At 40.9% G+C, this 21,691-nt stretch overlaps 1 protein-coding gene across 1 annotated transcript; it reads right to left on the bottom strand.

The window, feature by feature from the left end:
• Positions 1 to 3,188: 3,188 nt before the first annotated feature.
• On the bottom strand, positions 3,189 to 6,704 carry LOC138902607 (uncharacterized). The gene is made up of 2 exons (XM_070190491.1): positions 6,613 to 6,704; positions 3,189 to 5,746 (listed from the first exon to the last, which is right to left on the bottom strand). The coding sequence occupies exon 2, from the start codon at positions 5,673 to 5,675 to the stop codon at positions 3,189 to 3,191; it is 2,487 nt and encodes an 828-aa protein (XP_070046592.1). The 5' UTR covers positions 5,676 to 5,746; positions 6,613 to 6,704.
• Positions 6,705 to 21,691: the final 14,987 nt, after the last annotated feature.

The raw sequence follows: 21,691 nt of genomic DNA, 5'->3' as shown, positions 1-21,691 counted from the left end.
TACAAAGGGTGTAGGGTTCTGAAAATAGGTCTGAAGCAATAGCATGCAACTGTAACTCTGACTATCCACTCAGATCCTAGGGAGCATATCTCTTCCTAAGTAGATGGTATAAAAATAGTAACCGAAGAGTGTCAAAAATCCTTTTCTACTGGGATTGAAGAAGATGAATACAATCATATGCAATCAAAAAATGAGGTTGACAATGGTGATGGGGCAGATGATGAACACAATGTAGATTTGGAAGAAGATGATACATGCAATCAGCTTCTTACTGCTATCAATGGTGCCACAGATGTTGACAAAATAATTGAATCACATGGCCTGTCACCTAGAAGTAAACCTCCCAACTACCTCACCATAAGTAAGGCTTCCAGTATTAAAGCACCACCAAAGTCAACCACTCCCAAATAATGCCCATGATTAGTACAATCATATGGAATGCAAGAGGAATCAGAATTGCTGGTGCCATTGAGAGACTTAGAACCTTGAAACAACTCCATAAACTATCTTTTATTGCAGTCCTTGAACCTTTCCTTGACATCACTCACATCAACCACTATAGAATTCAACTATCCATGCAACACTCTGCCTCCAATGTTAATAATAAAATCTGAATTTTCTGGGATCAGGATTTCATAGGCACAGTCATTGATCATGATGAGCAGCAACTGACCATTGCATTGCAACATATTGAAGCTACAGAACCTTTCCAAATCACTATCATCTATGCCAAATGCAAAATAACCTTGATAAGACCTCTTTGGGAAACCCTAAGATAGAAGTCTAAGATATGTTCAACTCCCTGGTGTATCATTGGAGACTTCTATGTGATTGGATCTGTTGAAGAGAAGATTAGGGGTCTTCCCTATCAAATGAATAAAAACATGGATTTCCTGAGCATGATTGAAGATTGTAGATTTGTGGATCTAGGATTCTATGGTCCTAGATACACTTGGTCAAATGGGAGAGGCCAAGGCTGTATTGTGTGGAAAAGACTAGATAGGGGATTGGTCAATGATAACTGGCTAATATCCTATTCTTCAACAACTATCACTCATCTCTCCTCTACAGGATCTGATCACAATCCTCTTCTCCTGGAAATGAATGTGAGATAGGACACATGCAAAAGATACTTTAAGTTTCTCAATTGCTGGGTTGAAAATGAGAACTTCCTTCCACTAGTTTAGGAGGTCTGGAACAAAGAAGTCAATGGCAATGCCATGTGGAATTTTCACCAAAAGCTTAAATCTTTGTCCAATGCTCTAAGCAAATGGTCTAGACAACAATATGGAGATATCTTTCTGAAAGCCAAAGAATATGAACACAAGTTGAAGTAAGATGAGATGGTATGGGCCCAGACCAATGATGGCTATGATAGACATAACTTTCATGAACTTCAAGCTAATTATGTGAGATACATGAATCTAGAAGAGTCCATCCTAAAGCAAAAAACACAGCTGCAATGGTTTAAAGAAGGGGATGCCAATTCCAGATATTTTCACAGCCTAATTAGAGGGAGAAGAAGGAAGTTGTTCATACATAAAATTAAAGATGATGAAGGAGAATGGGTTCAAGGGGATAAGGATATTGGTGAAGAAGCATGCACATATTTTCAGAACATCTTCACTGAAATAGGAGGTGCTATCAGAGAAGATCGGTTGTCCTGTATCCATCTTTGATTATAGAAGAGGACAATGAGCTACTTAATAAAGATCCTACCTTGGCAGAACTCAAAGAAGTAGTCTTTTCAATGAGTCCATCAAGTGCTGCAGGACCTGATGGAATGAATGGAAAGTTCTTCCAATCATCCTGGCATATTATCAAAGTTGACTTGTTGAATGTGGTTTTGGACTTCTTTGGAGGTGCTGCTATGCCAAAGTTCATGACTAATTCTTGCTTGGTACTTCTACCAAAAGTGGAATATCCTTACTCCTTTACAGAATACAGACCAATTAGCCTCAGCAAGTTCCTGAACAAGATCATATCCAAAGTTATTTGTTCTAGACTGGCTCCTATCCTTCCCAAAATAATTTCTGCAAATCAAGCTAGCTTTGTGAAAGGAAGAAACATATCAGAAAATATAATGTTGGCACAGAAAATTGTTCAAGAAATTAAAAGACCTAACATTGGCTCTAATATGGTCATCAATCTTGACATGGCCAAAGCTTATGATAGAGTTACCTGGGGTTTTACATGCATAATGCTGAGAAGGATGGATTTTAATGAGATAATCATTGACATGATATGGAGAGCAATGTAAAAGAACTGGTACTCTGTCATCATAAATGGTACTAGATGTGGATTCTTTCACTCTACTAGGGGGCTGAAACAAGGTAACCCACTGGCTCCCTCTTTATTTATCATTGGAACTGAATTACTATCCAGAATGCTCAACAACCTGTCCCATGATCAGTTTTTCAATGGTTTCTATATGAAGAAGAGAGGACCACAGATCAATCATTTAAGCTTTGCTGATGATATCATAATCTTCACATCTGGCACCATGAGTTCTTTAAAGAAAATCATTCAGATCCTCAGTAAATATGAGGAAACATCTGGTCAACAGATCAATAAACAAAAGAGTCACTTCATGACCTCTCCATCTGCTTTTAATTCTACTGTCAGAAGAATCCAGCAAGTAACATGTTTCAGCAAGAAAGAATCTCCAATCACCTATCTAGGTTGTGCTCTCTACACTGGCAGAATGAGAATTGTGTACTTTAATTCCATTGTGGCCAAAGTAGCAGGTAGGATCAAAGGATGGCAAAGCAGAGTTCTCTCATATGGAGGAAAAGCTACATTAATTAAACATGTACTACAATCTATGCCCCTTCATCTTCTTTCAGCACTCCCCCCTCCCAAAACTGTCTCGACGCAGATTGAAAAACTGGCTGCTAACTTTTTCTGGGGCATGGAAAAAGACTGGAACAAATATTACTGGTCATCTTCGCATAATCTATCATTTCCTATGATTGAAGAAGGAATTGATTTTAGAACAATGGAAGATGTTTGTCAATCAATGAGATTCAAAAAATGGTGGATATTTAGAACTAAGACCTTTCTCTGGAGCAATTTTCTTAGAGCTAAATACTGTCAAAGATCACACCCAATATCTAAGAAATGGGACACGTGACAATCACAAGCTTGGAAGAAGATGATGTCCAACAAAAAAAAGCAGAGAAATATATTCAATGGAGGTTGCACTCTGGAAATTGTAGCTTTTGGTGGGATAACAGGTTGGGTACAGGTGCATTCATTAATCTCATGAAAGTGCTAGGTGCATTAGTCAAGCCAAAAGGCATAACTAACCACTCATAAAGCCCATATTTGGTCTTAAAAGCAGTTTTCCATTCATCTCCAGGATTCATTCGAATCTGATGGTAACCACTTTTTAGATCAATTTTAGAAAAGATTTTGGATCCATGTAATTGATCCAACATGTCATCAAGACGAGGAATAGGATGGCGATACTTTACCGTTATCTTGTTGATTGCTCTACAATCCACGCACATCCTCCAAGTTCCATCCTTTTTGGGTACCAATAGGACGGGAACAGAGCAAGGGCTCATGCTCTCTCTCACAAAGTCTTTCTCAAGCAGCTCCTCAACTTGCCTTTGAAGCTCTTTTGTCTCTTCTGGATTACTCCTATAAGCAGGCCTATTTGGGATTTGTGATCCAGGCACGAAATCAATTTGATGCTCAATGCCACGTAAAGGTGGCAATCCATTAGGAATATCTTCAGGAAAGACATCTTCAAAATCCTGCAAAAGAGAAGAAATACTACTTGGCAAAGAAGAAGTTAGTAACTCAGAATTAATCAAAACTTCTTTGTAAGTAAGTAGTATTATGGGCAACCCCTCTTTTCTTGCATTTAAACACTCTTTGGCTTTTATATAAAACCTCTCTTTTTTTATTTCCTTAGCCTCTTTCCTCTCACCAAGACTTTCTATTTTTTCATTCAAGCCCCTTTTTATCTCTTCTCTCAAATTGTTGCCCTCTCTCTCTTTCTCTCGGCCATCTCTCTTTTTTTCCAACTCTTGGCCTCCTTTCTTTTCTTTTTCCTCAAGCTCACTTTTTATCCCTCCCCTTGGTTTTCCCATTGTTTCCCTTAATCTCTTTTGATCTTCAAACACTTGAGAAGGAGATAAAGGTGCAAGAGTAAATTTCCTGCCATTTAGCTCAAGAGAATATCTATTCTTCCTTCCATCATGAAAAACATTCCTATCATACTGCCAAGGACGACCCAGTAAGATATGACAAGCTTGCATAGGGACTATGTCACAAAGAATATCATCCTCATATCTACCAATATTGAATGAAATCATGCATTGTTTGTTTACCTTTAGTTCACCACTATCATTTAGCCATTGGAGTCTATAGGGAGTAGGGTTTTTCATGCATACAAGTCCCAATTTTTCCACAAAGTATGAACTCACCACATTAGCACAACTACCACTATCAATGATCATAGAACAAGTTTTCCCCTTTATCCCACATCTAGTATGGAATATATTCTCCCTTTGTTCTTCACTATTGCTTCCCAAATTGATAGTCATAATCCTCCTAACTACCCCAATCATGACATCATTAGGTAGTTCTATATCATCATCATTACTCACATCTCCCTCTTCTTCTCCCTCACTTTTTTCACTCTCATATCCTCCATCTTCTCTAAGAATGATGTTTCTTCTACTTGGACATTCATGCATCATATGTCCCCTTCCTTTACATTTATGACACTGAATAGAACTAGAAGGTGTAAAAGGTTTAGGGTTAAAGGTTTTACCTCCATCTTTGTTCTCAAATTTACCTTTATCCTTGTCTTCTTGAGGTCTAGAAGAACTCTTCATCTCTTGATTCGACCATGGCTTCTTGGAGATGGTGTTTGACCGACCTTTCCATGAGCTAGCTTGCTTTCTTTTATTTTGATTTTCTACCTTTACAGACAAATCAACTAACTCATCTATTGTTACATATTGTTGTAATTCTACTACATCAGCTATTTCCTTATTTAAACCATTTAAAAACCTAGCCATTGTAGCCTCTTCTTCCTCCATACAATTAGCTTGGATCATAGCCATATCCATAGCCTTAAAGTACTCATCCACAGACATGGACCCTTGCTTCAATGTTTGAAGGCATTGTTGTAGCTCTCTTTGAAAGTGTGATGGTATGAATCTCTTTCTCATCACCCTCTTCATCTCAGCCCAAGTAGCAATTGGTGCTTGTCCTTCTTGCAATCTGTCCCTAGTAAGCTTTTTCCACCAAATAGCAGCATAGTCAGAAAACTCAACAATAGCAAGTTTAACCTTCTTACCCTCAGAGTAGTTGTGGCAGTCAAATATGGCTTCAACCTTTCTCTCCCAATCAAGGTACAAGTCTGGATCCCTTGTTCCCTTGAAAGATGGCATCTTCATCTTTATACTACTTATATTATCATCTTCTACTCTACCTCTTTGTCCCCTCCTATCTCTTCCCACCCTATCAAAATCGATATCATTAAAATCATCTATTGGGTTTTCTTGATTTACAATGGGAGCAAGGGGTATATTTCTCCTAGCTTGGGGCCTAACATTATTTTCCCTTCTAAATTCAGCTATTGTATCATTTTGCTCAGCAATGGTGTCCCTCATCTCTTGGAGTTGCAAATTCAAACTTTCGAATTGTTGATGCATAGCTTGCAAGGTAAAATCATTTCTTGCTTTGATTTCGGCTTCTTGGAGAACCCTTCGTTCATCATCACTACCTGTATATGACATCTTAAAAAACTATATCAGAAAAATTGATTTTTTCCTCAATTGTTCTCACACACACTTTGCCTTTTTTTCTCTCTCGAAATAACCTTTAAACGAAATACTTTGTAGATTTATAGTTAAACCCAACTCGTATAAAGTTCTTAGTAGTAAAATATAGATTTTTGGGGAACAAATGAAAGAAGAACCAAATCCTAGAACTATTAGGCTCGGTTGAAACAAGACACGAACAAAAAGGAAATGATTATATATTTAGATTAGAAAGGTAAGAAAAATTGAATTTTTGTCGTATCTTTGAAATCTGGGATCCCATCTTCTTGTTTCCTTTGATAGTTTTTGGAAACAAATTAGATACAAAAGAAAGTTCCTAGAGAGCAAGTAATTTTTTTTAAAAAATTGATTTTCATTTTTTTTTTATTCGCTCTTAGTATTCAAGAAATTCCCAGAGTTATCAAGAACAAAACCTTCATAGAACCGCTCTGATACCACTTGATAACGACAAGGTCGGGAATCCAAACTAGAGTAAGAATTTGAAAAGTAAATGCGGAAGTAATAACAATAAGGAATTGAACAACTAGAACTAAAGGGCAGAAAATAAAGGATATGGGAAAATTCAAGGAAAGAATTCCAAGAACTTCCAAGAACGCAAGTTCTATAGCCTTGACAAGATCAAAGCAACAACGTCTTGATTTATTGAAGAAATCAAACGCCTTTACTTAAAAGCAAATCAAAACAATAGATTCGGATCTTGACCGCTTTACGAGTAACTTGAGACAATAATTAATAACTAGTATTAATCGCCTTCTAAGAATACCACAAAGAAATCAAAGATATCACAATAGAGAAGTAATCTTACTACCTTGAACTATGAACTAGTAAAGGTTGAAAGATAAATCTCAAAGCACAAGTAACAAAGGTTCAAAAGAACTCTCAAAGTATGATATACTTAATCAATAATGAAGTGTCTCAATGAATGAGAAGAACTCCTTATTTATAGGAGTACTAAGGCACAAAAAGTCCTTAAAATTAGGTAGGGTGGTTGCTAAGGCATAAAAAGTCATTACAATTAGGTAGGGTGATTGCTAAGGAGTAAGAAAAGTCATTACAATTAGGTGGGGGGCGGCCAAATCCCTTTGGGGCAGATTTGGACCTTAAAACTACTAGTTTGGGCCATTGATTTGGACTCCAATTGGGCTCCCTTTGAAACACCCCCTTTTGGACCTCTTTTAAGCTCATTTTGAGCCCCTTTGGTGGACTTCAAGGGCTGATTTGGTGGCCCAATCTTCCTCCTCTTGGACTTCAATTTGGATCACCAAATAATTGTAAAAATTGGATAATTCATCTACTTTGGGCTTGAGCTCTTCCTCTACAATTAAAAGCTTCTTTATTTGCCACTGAAGTCCAGCAACCTTAGAGTGCAACTCTTTAGCTTGAGATCTTGTAAATGGCCTTAGAGCTTCCAAAACTCTATCCTTGTCCTTAATGCTATCAACCACCAGCTAAGCCGGAAAGCTATGCTACCGGTACGCTAACCCTCCTCGGCTCGAGTTGTCCGCTCGAGTAAGCAGTCTAGATACCTTCTCCACTATGATTTAAACTTAGAAGAACAAAATCTCATGGCGGATATCCCTAGTAGGTTCGCTTTATTTGCATCATATGAATTTGACTTAGCAGCGCTAGGCACAGGGGCCGGGTTTTATTTTAGAACAGGTACCTTGTTGAGACCAATATGTTCATGTTATGTGTTTTTTGTTGCATTATTTGGGAGGCTTGCATGTTGACCGACTTTAGCATAAATCAGTTGAATGAACGGAGGAAAAAAAGTGATGTGGTCTAGTGCGTAGGGTTTTTAAAGATTAATTTTCATAAAAATCAAAAAAAAATATTTGGTTTAACCGAACTACGCGGGTCTGATTCTCACCGGATGTGAGATACGTACGCAAACCTCATCGGTTTCGGCCCCAATTTTCAAAAAAACAAATTCAAAAATATTTTCTCTTTCCTTGATTCCCTCTTTAGAATTATTTCCTTGGAAAATCCAAAAAAAAAAATCCAAAAATATTTTTCTGCTTTTCCGAAGTCTTTCATTCAAATAAAAAAAGAACAAAAAACAAAATTTCTAATCAAAATCCAAAATATTTTCTTTCTTCTTTTTTAAAAAAATAAAAAAAATTCTAAATTCCATAAAAAGAAAAAAAAATTCAAAAAAAAAATATTTAAAAGTTTTAATATAAAAAAAAAAGAAAAAGAAAAATGGGTCAGTCTATTCCCGATCTCCCTAAACTACGTAATGATCTGATTCATGCGGCGACATGATACGTAGGCAATCCACAAAAGGTTCGATCAAAATATTTTTCAACGATTCTAAGATGAGGGATCAAAATGAGGTGTGAGGGGAAAAGAAAACAAATGGTGATAATGTTAGGAGCGTGGCATATTACGTGTGATTCATATCTATAAAATGTCTAACCCTAACACGTTTGTTGTCTTTTATATAGTAGGCTTAAGGTGGTTGGTTTGTGGTGAAACTGGCAACACATCATTACTTCACCAGATCAAAGGGAACGGTAGTAATGGATAACAGTGATGAAATCGAGTTGCTCAGTGACAATCCCCACGGTCCGTCAGTTGAGCATGAATCGGAGGAAATAAGAAAATTGAGACAACAACTGTCCGATGTATATCAAGCTTGGGTTTTTTGTCAGCCTCCACCCCAGGGTCCCTCGGAGGGAACTTCCACCGTACCCTAGACTACTCAACCACCGCTCCATGCAGTGAGGGATCACATTCTACCACCGGGGTATGTGCCAAACTACAGCCTCCACGCTGCCCCTAGTACCTCTAATATACGACCTCCAATCGCACCGGTGAGGAACACCCCTCTCGCCGTGTCTGGCGTGCTGGTATATACAATTTTGCCACAACCTCCTATGACGAGGCCAAACAATGAGCCACCACCACAGGCTTATGATGGCCAATACAACTCTCTAAATATGGCTTTCAGGGTCTCGGCTCCATGCAATCAGACTCTTCAGTACGAGTCACCAGTGGAAAATGAAAAGCATGCCAAGACAGGTGAGCCAGATGAGATGACAAGGAAAAAGAAAAGTCAAGAACAAAACATACAAGGAATAGGTGGTCACAAAAGTGTTTCGTTCAGTGATCTATGCATCTTCCCTCACATCCATTTTCCACCAGGGTTCAAGACCCCAAAATTTGAGAAGTATGATGGACACGACGACCCTATCGCCCACTTGAAAAGGTATTGCAACCAGTTGAGGGGTGCAGGTGGAAAATAAGAATTGTTGATGGCTTATTTTGGGGAAAGTCTTATGGGGGTAGCCTCTGAATGGTTCATTGACCAAGATATCTCTTTCTGGCATGTCTGGGACGACATGGACTAGGCCTTTGTCAACCAATTCCAGTACAATATTGATATTGCACCAGATCGCAATTCCCTATCCAATATGAAGAAAAAGCCTACGGAAAGCTTTAGGGAGTATGCCATCAAGTGGAGGGAGTAAACGGCTAGAGTTAAGCCACCCATGGATAGTCATGAGTTGATCACTATTTTTCCTAGGCTCAAGAGCCTGATTATTTTCAGAACATGATGTCTGCTATGGGTAGACCATTCACTGAGGCTATCAAAATTGGGGAGATGGTCGAAAATGGTTTGAAAACGGGCCGAATCTTGAGTCAAGCTACTTTTAAAGCCGCATCACAGGCCGTTCAGAATAGTTCGGGGGGTTTGATGAACAGAAACGGGAGAGAAGAGAGAGCCATGATGGCTTCCAGCTCGAGGGGAGCCCGCATGGCATTCAACCAATCATATATGCTTCCTAAGGTCCACAACACTATTATCCCCATCAAGATGCTTCTTATGTCGTGGCACCGAATCCCTATGAGGTGATGAACGCGCAATCTTGCACACGACCACAACATTATACACAAAACTGAGCTCCACCTCCCAGAAATGCCCCTCCATACCAAGCTCCATATGATCCCAAACCAAATGTTCCCCAATACAATCCTCGCCCAAGAGATCCCCTCAGATGGAATCAGTTCACCCCTATTGGTGAATCATACTCTAGCTTGTTCCAAAAGTTACTCAGGAAAGGTCTGTTGCAGCCAATGGCCCCGAACTGGCCAAACCCCGACTCCCCCTCGCACCGAGCTGATGCTAGATGTGAATACCACTCCGAAGTAGTGGGACATGACACTGAAGATTGTTGAACTCTCAAAAGAGCAGTGGAAGACCTCATCAAGGTCAAGGCAATAGTTCTTCAAGACGAGGAGGCTCGTGATGTGACAAATAATCCCATGCCTGCTCACAACACTGGGCCATAGTCGGAATGATTTATGAAAATGAGGAATTTGATCCGGCATTGAAGGCCATTGCATCCATTGATGAGACAGAAGAAAAGCCAAAACACGGTTGCCAAACCTGAAAGTTCCCTATCAGACGGGAGTCTCAGTATCCGGTCTTGCTATCCTTTCCACATTCGGATTATTTCAGGGTGTGATCCAGATGTTTAACATTGTTGTCTTACTTTCCGATGTAAACCCTTCTATCTTTAAAATTTTATAATAATAATAATAATAATAAAAAAAATCAAATGAAATTAATATTTCATTGTCTGGGAATGTCTCTTTTCTTAATCTTGTCACTTTCTTATTCTCTTTTCAGTGCTGTTAAATGCAGATTTTGATTACATGACATGCCTATGGACTTCAGGCCCAAATCCTAAAACGTTGTCAGACTTTGAAATAATGAATCAAAAATCAGAATGTAATGAAGATAATTTTAAGGAAATAAAATAAAGAATCGAAAATGTCAAAAGTTCCATATATTGTAACGAGAGTACTGCCAAAAGAGAGTGTTGTACTTGGGAAACATCGAAGGAAATATCCCCCAAACAATGTCAACGCAGGTGCAGTCAAAAGGTACTATGTTTGATCCTCTATATAACATTAATGTTCTCTGGTTGGGATGAAGAAGGCTTTCTTTCTTACTATCCAAGTACTATCAACCTTTGCAAACCCTTTGAGTCGGTTCCCTTTCTTTGATTACCCTCTTTGGAACCTGAAAGTGTTATAAAAAATAAAAATTGAAAAAAAAAAGGAAAAATAAAAGAAAATCAGAAACAAAATTTCTTGAACTACGTTCGACTTGATTCCGAAAGGATACGTAGGTAGCCTTTCTCTGGGGTTCAATCACACCAAAATAAAAATCAATATTTCCAAAAAAAAAAAGAAAAAAAAAGAAATTGAAACTGGGGAAGATGTTACAGATGGTCGAAGATGGTTTCACCTTAAAGGTTCCAAAGTTATAATTAAATCCAAATCTTTTTTACCCAAATCCTTTTCAAGTCCTTCCATTCTATCAACGAGAATGTTCAAGAATTGGAGGATACAGTTACTTGGATCTAATACAACCAAATGAGAGAAATAAAATAAGAGAGTCTTATTGGTGAAAACCCTCACGACCATCATAAGGCGATGCAGAGCAGAGAAAATAAAAATGAGAGAGTCTTGTTAGTGAAAACTCGCAAAGGGCACTATAAGACGATGGTGAGAAGAGAAATAAGAGAGATTAGCTGGTGAAAACCCGCAAAGGGCACTACTGATCGAAAAGAGGATCTTCACAACCATTGGTATTGAAAGTCCTGGGCAAGGTTTCTCGGTTTCGAGGCAAAATATGTGATGAATTTCTAAGAATCGGATGGTTTACACAGATCAGGCATCCAGTCCAAAAGGCATGTCATGTTCATTGAAGTCCGCATGTACTCCAGATAAGTTCTTCTTTCCTTCCCCCGAAAGGGATACCTCTTGTCTAAATTCATTGTCCATTCCATTGTTTGTTTTTCTTTGAATCCCTTTCGGTCTAACTCTATTCCAAAACTTAGGCAAAGAAGGGATAGCAAAATTGATTTATAGGGCTTTCGTTTGATACAAGCTACTATTCAAGAGGCACCCAGCCTTGGCAGGGGCATCAAGTCAACCCCGACTGGCCATGGTGGCTGATGCTTTGAAATCAAAAACTCTCGAAAGGAGGAAATCAAATTGAAAGTGTCTACAAGGCAAAATGAAGTTGAATAGGTTAAGTCCCAAATGGCTAACAATTTTGGCAAAGTTTGAAAAGCCAAAGGTTCCTCAATGCTCTGAAATTGAAAGTTTTGGAGGAAAGAAGTTGAAAGTGAAATGCCCCAAAGGAAAAATAAATTTGAAAAGGTTAAGTCCCACGCGACCAACCGTCATGTAAAAGTTTAAAAAGTCAAAGGCTCTCCGGGGCCAGAAATGTAAGTGGTATTCACGAAACATCTAGTGGCTGGTTGAAAGCATCATCAAAAGAATATGGACACAAAGTCAAGCTACCAAAGACTTCAAGGCCGCAAACCAACCACTACTTTGAAAACTCACAGTTTTTCTTTGTTTGAAACAGGAACAAAGCAATGCAGAATGGCGATTCTCAAAGGACGAATATCACCAAAGGTAAGTCCCTCAAAATATCCATTTTATTTTATTTTCAGCATGCATCACTACTGTCCATACATTTCATTTTCGTAGCTTAACCCAGGTAGAACCTTTTCACCTAGGGGGATCCAGCTCATAGTTCCGGGTAGAAGTACTCTTCGCTCAGGTTGTTTTACGTACCTTAACCTAGGTAGAACCTTTTTGCCTGGGGGATCAAGCTCATAGTTCCGGGTAGAAGTACTCTTCGCCTAAGCTATTTTTCGTAGCTTAACCCAGGTAGAACCTTTTCGCCTATGGGGATCTAGCTCATAGTTCTGGGTAGAAGTACTCTTCGCCCAGGCTTGTTTTTCGTAGCTTAACCCAGGTAGAACCTTTTCGCCTAGGGGGATCCAGCTCATAGTTCCGGGTAGAAGTACTCTTCGCTCAAGTTATTTCGTAGCTTAACCCCGGTAGAACCTTTTCGCCTAGGGGGATCCAGCTCATAGTTCCTAGTAGAAGTACTCTTTGCCCAGGTTGTTTTATAGAAGCTTAAATCAGGTAGAACCTTTTTGCCTAGGGGGATCCAGGTCATAGTTCCGGGTAGAAGTGTTCTTTGCCCAGGTTGTTTTTCATAGATTAACCCAGGTAGAACCTTTTTGCCTAGGGGGATCCAGCTCATAGTTCAGGTAGAAGTACTCTTCGCTCATGATGGTTTACTTAGCTTAAACTCAGGTAGAACCATTTCTCCTAGGCGGGATCCAACTCATAGTTCCGAGTAGAAGTACTCTTCGTTCATGTTGTTTTACGTAGCTTAACCCAGGTAGAACCTTTTCGCCTAGGGGGATTCATCATTTTTTTAGTAATACAGGGCGCCAACCGCTGGTTACATTTCCTTTTCAGTAATACAGGGCGCCAACCTCTGGTTATATTTCCTTTTCCGTAATACAAGGTGCCAACCCCTGGTTACATTTCCCTTTTCAGTAATACAAGGCGCCAACCCCTGGTTACATTGCCTTTTTAGTAATATAGGGCGCCAACCCCTGGTTACATTTCCTTTTCAGTAATACAAGGCGCCAACCTCTGGTTACATTTCCCTTTTCAGTAATACAGGGTGCCAACCCCTGGTTACATTTCCTTTTCAGTAATACAGGGCACTAACCCCTGGTTACATTTCTCTTTTCAGTAATACAGGGCGCCAACCCCTGGTTACATTTCCTTTTCAGTAATACAGGGCGCCAACCCCTGGTTACATTTCCTTTTTAGTAATACAGGGCGCCAACCCCTGGTTACATTTCCTTTTTAGTAATACAGGGCACCAATCCCTGGTTACATTTCCTTCTCAGTAATACAGGGCACCAACCCCTGGTTATATTTCCTTCTCAGTAATACAGGGCACCATCCCCTGGTTATATTTTCTTCTCAATAATACAGGGCACCATTCCCTGGTTATATTTGCTTTTCAGTATAGGGTGCACCAATCCCTAATCTCCTTACCAGTATAGGGTACACCAATCCCTAACTGTGTTCTCCAACTTAGGGTACTCCACTCCCTAGTTGATTTGAGCTTAAATGCATGGTACACCACTCCCTAGTTGATTTGAGCTTAAATGCATGGTACACCACTCCCTGATATTATTTCCAATATAGGGTATAACATTCCTTAGTCGCATTATTCCAACATAAGGTACACCAGTCCTTAGTTGAGACATCTTTTGGACAATATAGGAACACCATCCAAAAAAGAAAAAAAAAACAAAAATAAAATCATCATGATCTTTTCAAGGTACACCATTCCCGATCTTTTATTGTTTTCAATAAAGAAGTAGTTTAAAATTTTGTTACAATAACTCACGAAATTTTCCTAGTAAAAACTGGGGCAGAAAAATTTCGTTCATTTATTTGTTGTGGTGTCTGAGCAGGTTTTACCTCGAGGCATAGGGTTCGAGATGAACAAAAGAAGAAGTCTCAATCCAAAATAAATGGATAAAAAGAGAGAGAAGTGAATCCCAATGCAGAAGCAAATTGAAAAGATATGGATTGCTCAAGACGACTTAAGTTACGAGCATTGCATCTCTCGTTTTGATTAAAAGAAGTCGTAGAAGAATGAACTAGCACCTGCAGCTAGCAAGCATCAAGGTTCAGATCAGAGTCTGCGTGAAGAACCAGTCAAGATTCAAGATCAAGTTTTAGAAGACTTATACATAGGAATCTTGTAACTCATAGGTGATAGGTTTGTTAAGTTTCTTTTTGATTTTTAATGTAATAACTGGCCTACAGACCGAAGCCTCGACGGAACCTCACTCGACTCTCCAACTAAGCATTCCATCCTTTTCCTTGAACTGTACGCGGCGTAATTTCATCATAATCCGGGATATGTAGGTTGTCCATAACCAAGACCCGGTCGCACTCTTTTCTCTTATCTCTTCCCTTTTGAATAACGGTATGGCCAAAAATTAGTCATATCGCTCATCTTTTCTTTGCCTGAAAACTCTTCATGTTTCCAAGCAAAGAGGGGCATGCTGTGAGCATCTAATTTTTGACCGTGCTTGAAGTTTTCCCACTCATCTCACCAATACCTCACTTCTCACTCCATCTTTTCCGCTCCCATCATCCCACGCGTGTCCCCACTCCACTTTCCCTTGCCCCCACTCTTTGTCCCCCCTCACTTTGTCCCCACTCCACTTTCTCATGTCCCATATGCTTGTCCCCCATTCTTGTCCCCACTCAAAACCCCCTCACATGTCCCTCCTTCAAAAGAACAGATCCCCCTCCGCAAAAAGGACAGAGCCGCTGCCCTCATTCCCTTGATCAACTCGAACGGACCACACATTCATCTTCTTTCAAAAATACCTCCATTAAACCACCCTCTCACCCAAAAACGGCTGCGAAAACAAGAGAAAAATCGCCCACAAACTGGCTGCAAATCTCGACCTCCTCAACCCAAAAAACATATCTGAAAATAGCCATGAAAATCTCCATCACCTCCAGCCCGTTTCAGCCATGAAAATCTGTCACTTTCAGCTCGAAAACGAGCAACCAAAAAGCTTCAAAGACAGTCCACAAATCTCCCTTAAACAACCATGAAAACAAGCTGAAAATACCACCCCAATCACCAGCAAAACAGTTTCGAAAATCAGTCCAAAATAACACCCGAACATACAAATTCCGATCGAGCTCGCGTTCGCCTCAGGTGGTCTGTTCCGGTTGAGGTCGCCGACAAAAGTTCCGTTTAAGAAATTGTCCAGTTGTTGTAGTTTGAGCTCAGATTCATCAATACGAAGGTCATTTTTCTTTTCATTTTATTGTTAGTCGATATTGCGCTTTGATTGAACCTTTAAAAGCTTTAAACTGCTTTATTGGTTTAGGTTTTGGTTATGTTTGTGTATATGAAAGCTTAGTAAATCTTCTCTTTCTGATGAGCATTAATAGCTAGTGTAATTCCTTTTTTATGGGTTTATAGCTATTATAATGAACTAGCAGTGTTAAAAGATAAGTGTGGTTGTACTGATAATCTCAGTACTACAGAAGATCCTTAGATGCGTTTGCTTTTTTTTTTTAAAACATAAAAACTTTCGGCAAGTTATGGGATTAAAATTGCTAAAGGGCTGTAAGGTTTGGTATTGAGAAAGGTATTGAAATGGGTCATAATTTGGTTATTAAGATATCAGACAATTGAATCACGGTTTTGGAATTGTGAGATGTATTTAGGGTTGAGTTGGTTTTAATAATTAAAGAGACAAATAATTTAACGCCACCCAAGGCTCTTAGTAATATACACGTAGCTAGCCCATCTTTTTATGTCTTTCGTGCTTATCAATTCATACCATCTCTCCCACAATAATTTCATAAATCTTGGCCTTACAATAATCTCAAAATTTAGGAAGAATAATGAACCCTCTTAGAGTGCTTTAGGCGTGATTTTAATGAATCTATCGTGATTATGTATACGTTTACGCGACGTAATTGTGATTTTTAAAATTAAAACCGAAGTATGTGTTCGCGCAACTTTGGCCAAAATATTCCTAATATAATAAAAATGCTATTAATTGTGTACACGTACGCGTGACATGATTTTGGCACAGTAAACAAAATGGATTCACACGTGTTTCGTTTAAAAGATAATTCTATATATTAATAACTAAAAGCGGATAGATAAAACATGAAAACCAATAAATCATAATTTATCCAAAATTAATTCAAGCAAAGTTGTAGTCAATAAAGCGACCGTGCTAGAACCACGGGACTCGAGGAATGCCTTACACCCTTTCCCCGGTCAACAGAATTCCTTATCCGGGCTTTATTTTTGCAGACCAATAATAAAAGAGTCAAATCTTCCTTTTACTAGAGATTCAAATAAAAGGTGACTTGGAACACCAAAAATCAATTCCAAGTGGCGACTTTGAATAACAAAATAATCCCTATTTCAAAATTGCCACTTTAATTGGAAAAACTCTTTAACCCACATCATCCATAACACATATCTTTTTTGGGGGGTAAAAAAGGGGTGTGACACAAAACACCAAATTACTCCTGGATTTAAGCCAAAGAACTTTTAAACTCCCGAATTCCACAAACGATGCCGAAACCTACCAAACCACGTCCGGATGACCTCAAATTTTGCACACAAGTTAGAAATGACACCACGAACCTACTCCAACTTCCAAAAATCCAATCCGACCCCGATATCAAAATTTTCACTGCCGGCCAAAATCGCTAAAATTCTAATTTTCGCCAATTCAAGCCTAATTCTACCACGGACCTTCAAATCATATTTCGGACACGCTCCTAAGTCCACAATCACCTAATGGAGCTAACGGAACCATCAAAATTCAAATTCGAGATTATTTACACATTAGTCAACATCCGGTTGACTTTTCCAACTAAAGCTTCTAATAAAGAGACTAAGTGTCTCAATTCACTCTGAAATCATTCTGGACTCGAACCAATTAACCCGGTATATCATAATATAGCTGAAGAACACAAAAAGAAGTAAGAAATGGGGAAACGGGGCTATAACTCTCGAAACGACCGGCCGGGTCGTTACATCCTCCCCCTCTTAAACAAACGTTCGTCCTCGAACGAGTCTAGAAACATACCTGGAGCCTCAAATAGGTGTGGATATTTGCTCCGCATCTCCCGCTCGGTCTCCCAGGTGGCCTCCTCCACAGGCTGACCTCCCCACTGCAACTTCACTGAAGCTATATCCTTTGACCTCAACTTTCGAACCCGCCGCTCGAAAATGGCCACCGGCTCCACATCATAAATCATATAACTATCCAACTGAACCGTGCTGTAGTCCAAAACATGGAACGGATCGCCAATATACTTCCGGAGCATAGAAACATGAAACACTGGATGCACACTCGACAAGTTGGGTGGCAAGGCAAGCTTATAACCCACTTCCCCAATCCTTTGAAGCACTTCAAAAGGTCCAATGAACCGGGGACTCAATTTGCCCCTCTTCCCAAACCTCATAACACCCTTCCTGGGTGATACCTTCAGCAAAACCTTCTCTCCGACCATAAAAGACACATCATGGACCTTCCTGTCCGCATAGCTCTTCTGCCTAGACTGTGACGTGCGAAGCCGCTCCTGAATCAATTTCACCTTGTCTAATGCATCCTAGACCAAGTATGTACCCAAAACCTTGCCTCACCCGGCTCAAACCATCCTACTGAAGATCTACACCTCCTTCCATATAAAGCCTTGTACGTAGCCATCTGAATGCTCGACTGATAACAGTTGTTATATGCAAACTCCGCGAGGGGCAGAAACTGGTCCCATGAACCCCCAAAATCGATGACACAAGCGGGGAGCATGTCCTCCAATATCTGAATATTGCGCTCGGACTGTTCGTCCATCTGAGGGTGAAAGGCTGTGCTCAACTCAATCTGAGTACCCAACTCTCACTACATGGCCCTCCAAAACTGCGATGTAAACTGAGTGCCCCTATTTGAAATGATGGAAACTGGGACACCATGCAGGAGAACAATCTCTCGGATGTAAATCTCAGCCAACAGCTCTGAAGAGTAAGTAGTACCAACTAGAATGAAGTGCGCGAACTTGGTCAGCCGATCCACAATAACCCAAATAGCATCAAACTTCCTCGAAGTCCATGGGAGCCCAACTACGAAGTCCATGGTGATCCGCTCCCAGTTATACTCTGGGATCTCTAACCTCTGAAGCAAACCACCCGGTCTCTGATGTTCATACTTAACCTACTGACAGTTGAGACACCGATCCATAAACCCAACTATATCCTTCTTCACCCGCCTCTACCAATAGTGCTGTCTCAAATCCTGGTACATCTTCGCGGCACCCGAATGGATGGAATACCGCGAGCTGTGGGCCTCATCAAGAATCAACTCCTGAAGCCCATCCACATTGGGTACACATATCCGGCACTGCATCCTCAACACACCATCATCACCAATAGTCACTCCTCCAGCATCACCTCGCTGAACCCTTTCCTGAAGAATGAGCAGGTGGGGGTCATCATACTGACGCTCCCTGATACGATCATAAAGAGAAGACCTGGAGACCACACAAGCCAATTCCCGACTCGGCTCCAAAATATCCAATCTGACAAGCTGGCCAGCTAAGGCCTGAACATCCAATGCCAAAGGTCTCTCTACTGCTGGAAGATATGCTAAACTCCCCAAACTCTCCACTCGGCAACTTAAAGCATCAGCCACCATATTGGCCTTCCCTGGATGGTACAAAATAGTGATATCATAGTCCTTGAGAAGCTCTAACCATCTCTGCTGGCACAAATTAAGATATTTCTTCTTGAATACGTGCTGCAAACTCCGGTGATCAGTATAGATCTCACAATGAACCCCGTACAAATAGTGCCGCCAAATCTTTAAGGCATGCACAATAGCTGCTAACTCAAGGTCATGGACAGGATAGTTCTTCCCATGAGTCTTCAACTGGCGCAAGGCATAGGCAATTACTCTACTTTCCTGCATCAGAACACATCCAATACCTACCCTCGAAGCATCACAATACACGGTGTAAGAACCTGAAGCTAATGGCACAACTAGAACTGGAGCTGTGGTCAAAGCAGTCTTGAGCTTCTGGAAGCTCTCCTCACAATCATCCGACCAACTGAATGGAGCACCCTTTTGGGTCAATTTGGTCAAGGGCGATGCAATAGATGAAAATCCCTCCACAAAGCGACGGTAATAGCCCGTCAAACTAAGGAAACTCCTAATCTCCGTGGCCGAGGACGGTCTAGGCCAACTCTGCACCGTTTCTATCTTCTTCAGATCCACCTGAATACCCTCATTGGATACCACGTGCCCTAAGAATGCTATTGAAACGAGCCAACACTCTCACTTGGAGAACTTTGGATAAAGCTTCTCCTCCCTCAATCGCTGTAATACAATCCTCAGATGCTAAGCATGCTCATCCTGGCTATGAGAGTACACCAGGATGTCATCAATGAATACAATAACGAATGAGTGCAAATAGGGCTGGAATACATTGTTCATCAAATGCATGAACGTTGTTGGGGCATTGGTCAGCCCAAAAGACATCACTAAGAACTCATAATGGCCATATCGGGTCCTGAAAGTTATCTTAAGAATATCTGAATCCCGAATCTTCAGCTGTTGATACCCATACCTCAAATCAATCTTGGAGAACACCCTCGCCCCCTGAAGCTGGTCAAATAGATCATCAATACGTGGCAAAGGATACTTGTTCTTGACCGTGACCTTGTTCAACTGCCTGTAGTCAATGCACATCCTTATAGAACCATCTTTCTTCTTTACAAATAGAACTGGTGCACCTTAAGGTGACACACTAGGCCGAATAAACCCCTTATCAAGGAGTTCCTGAAGTTGTCCCTTCAACTCCTTCAACTCCGTCGGTGCCATACGATACGGTGGAATAGAAATGGGCTGAGTGCCCGACACCAAATCAATACCGAAGTCAATATCCCTATCATGTGGCATGCCCGACAGGTCTGCAGGAAACATATCCGGAAAATCACGTACCACCAGAACAGAATCAATGGTAGGGGTCTCTGCACTAACATCCCTCACAAAAGCCAAATAGGATAGACAACCCTTCTCAACCATATGCTGAGCCTTCAAATATGAAATAACCCTACTAGGTACATAGTCTATAGAACCGCTCCACTCAACCCTTGGTAACCCCGGAATCGGCAACGCCACGGTCTTAGCGTGACAATCTAGAACAGCATGACATGGAGACAGCCAATCCATACCCAATATCATATCAAAATCGACCATACTGAGCAGCAAGAGATCCACTCTGGTCTCCAGACCCCCAATGGTCACTCCACATGATCGATATACACGGTCCACAATAATAGTATCACCCACAAGAGTAGATACATGAACAAATAAAACTAAAGACTCATGGGGCATATCCAGAAAATGAGCGAAATACAAGAAAACATATGAATAAGTAGACCTGGGGTCAAATAATACCGAGGCATCTTGATGGCAAATCGAAACAATACCTGTAATCATAACATCTAAAGCAATGGCATCTGGTTTAGCTGGGAGGGCATAGAAACGGGCCTGGCCTCCCCCTGATCGGCCTCCCCCTCTCGGACGACCCCTAGCTGGCTGGGCAGGTGGTGGAGGAACTGGTGCTGAAGTCGAAGGCTGACTCCTCTGCTGAGATGAACCTCTCGTCAGGCGGGGACAAAACCTTTTGATATGACCCAAATCCCCACACTCAAAGCAACCTCTACCGCCCACTGGGGACTGAAGGTAACCCCGAGCACTGGAATAACTGCTCGAAGGTCCTGACACAAATGAACCCTGAGCTGATGGTGCATGCGATGAACTCTGAGCTGGTAGCGCACCGAATGATGTCTGGCCCTGCTGATAACCATAGGGCCCATGACCGGATGATGCACCTCGGTGCACTGGGCGAGCCATCTGAGCATGCCTGAAAGGACGCCTCTACCGTGCTGTAACTGACCCCCAGAAGGAGCATCACTAAATCCTCTCTATCTACGAGGCCTCTTGGCCTACCTCTCAATCCTCTCCTGACTGCAAACCATCTCAATCTGACAAGCAATGCCGCCAACCTCATCAAAATTAGCACCAGACACTCTCTCTGGTCGTAAGCAACCACAACTGATAAGTGAGGCCATCTATAAACCTCCTCATCCTCTCCCTGTCTGTGGGAACCAACCAGATAGCATGACGGGCCAACTCTGAGAATTGCATCTCATACTGCGTCACAGACATATCACCCTGACGAAGCTGTTCAAACTATCTGCGCAGCTCCTCTCTGCGGGGCTAAGGCACGAACTTCTCTAGAAAGATAACGGAGAACTGCTGCCAGGTAAGGGGCACTGCGCCGACCGGCCTATGCCTCTCGTAAGCCTCCCACCAACTGAAAGCAGCCCCAGAGAACTGAAAGGTAGTGAACGAGACCCCACTGGTCTCCAGAATACCTGCTATACGGAGTATCCTCTAACACCTGTCCAAGAAATT

Source organism: Nicotiana tomentosiformis, chromosome 12 (assembly GCF_000390325.3).
Source record: "Nicotiana tomentosiformis chromosome 12, ASM39032v3, whole genome shotgun sequence".
NCBI classification, from domain to species: domain Eukaryota; kingdom Viridiplantae; phylum Streptophyta; class Magnoliopsida; order Solanales; family Solanaceae; genus Nicotiana; species Nicotiana tomentosiformis.
This window is presented reverse-complemented; position numbering and strand designations above follow the sequence as displayed.

What these genes read in the sequence shown, in the direction of transcription:
- LOC138902607 (XM_070190491.1), bottom strand. Translation starts at nt 5,675, where the DNA reads ATGCATCAACAATTCGAAAGTTTGAATTTGCAACTCCAAGAGATGAGG.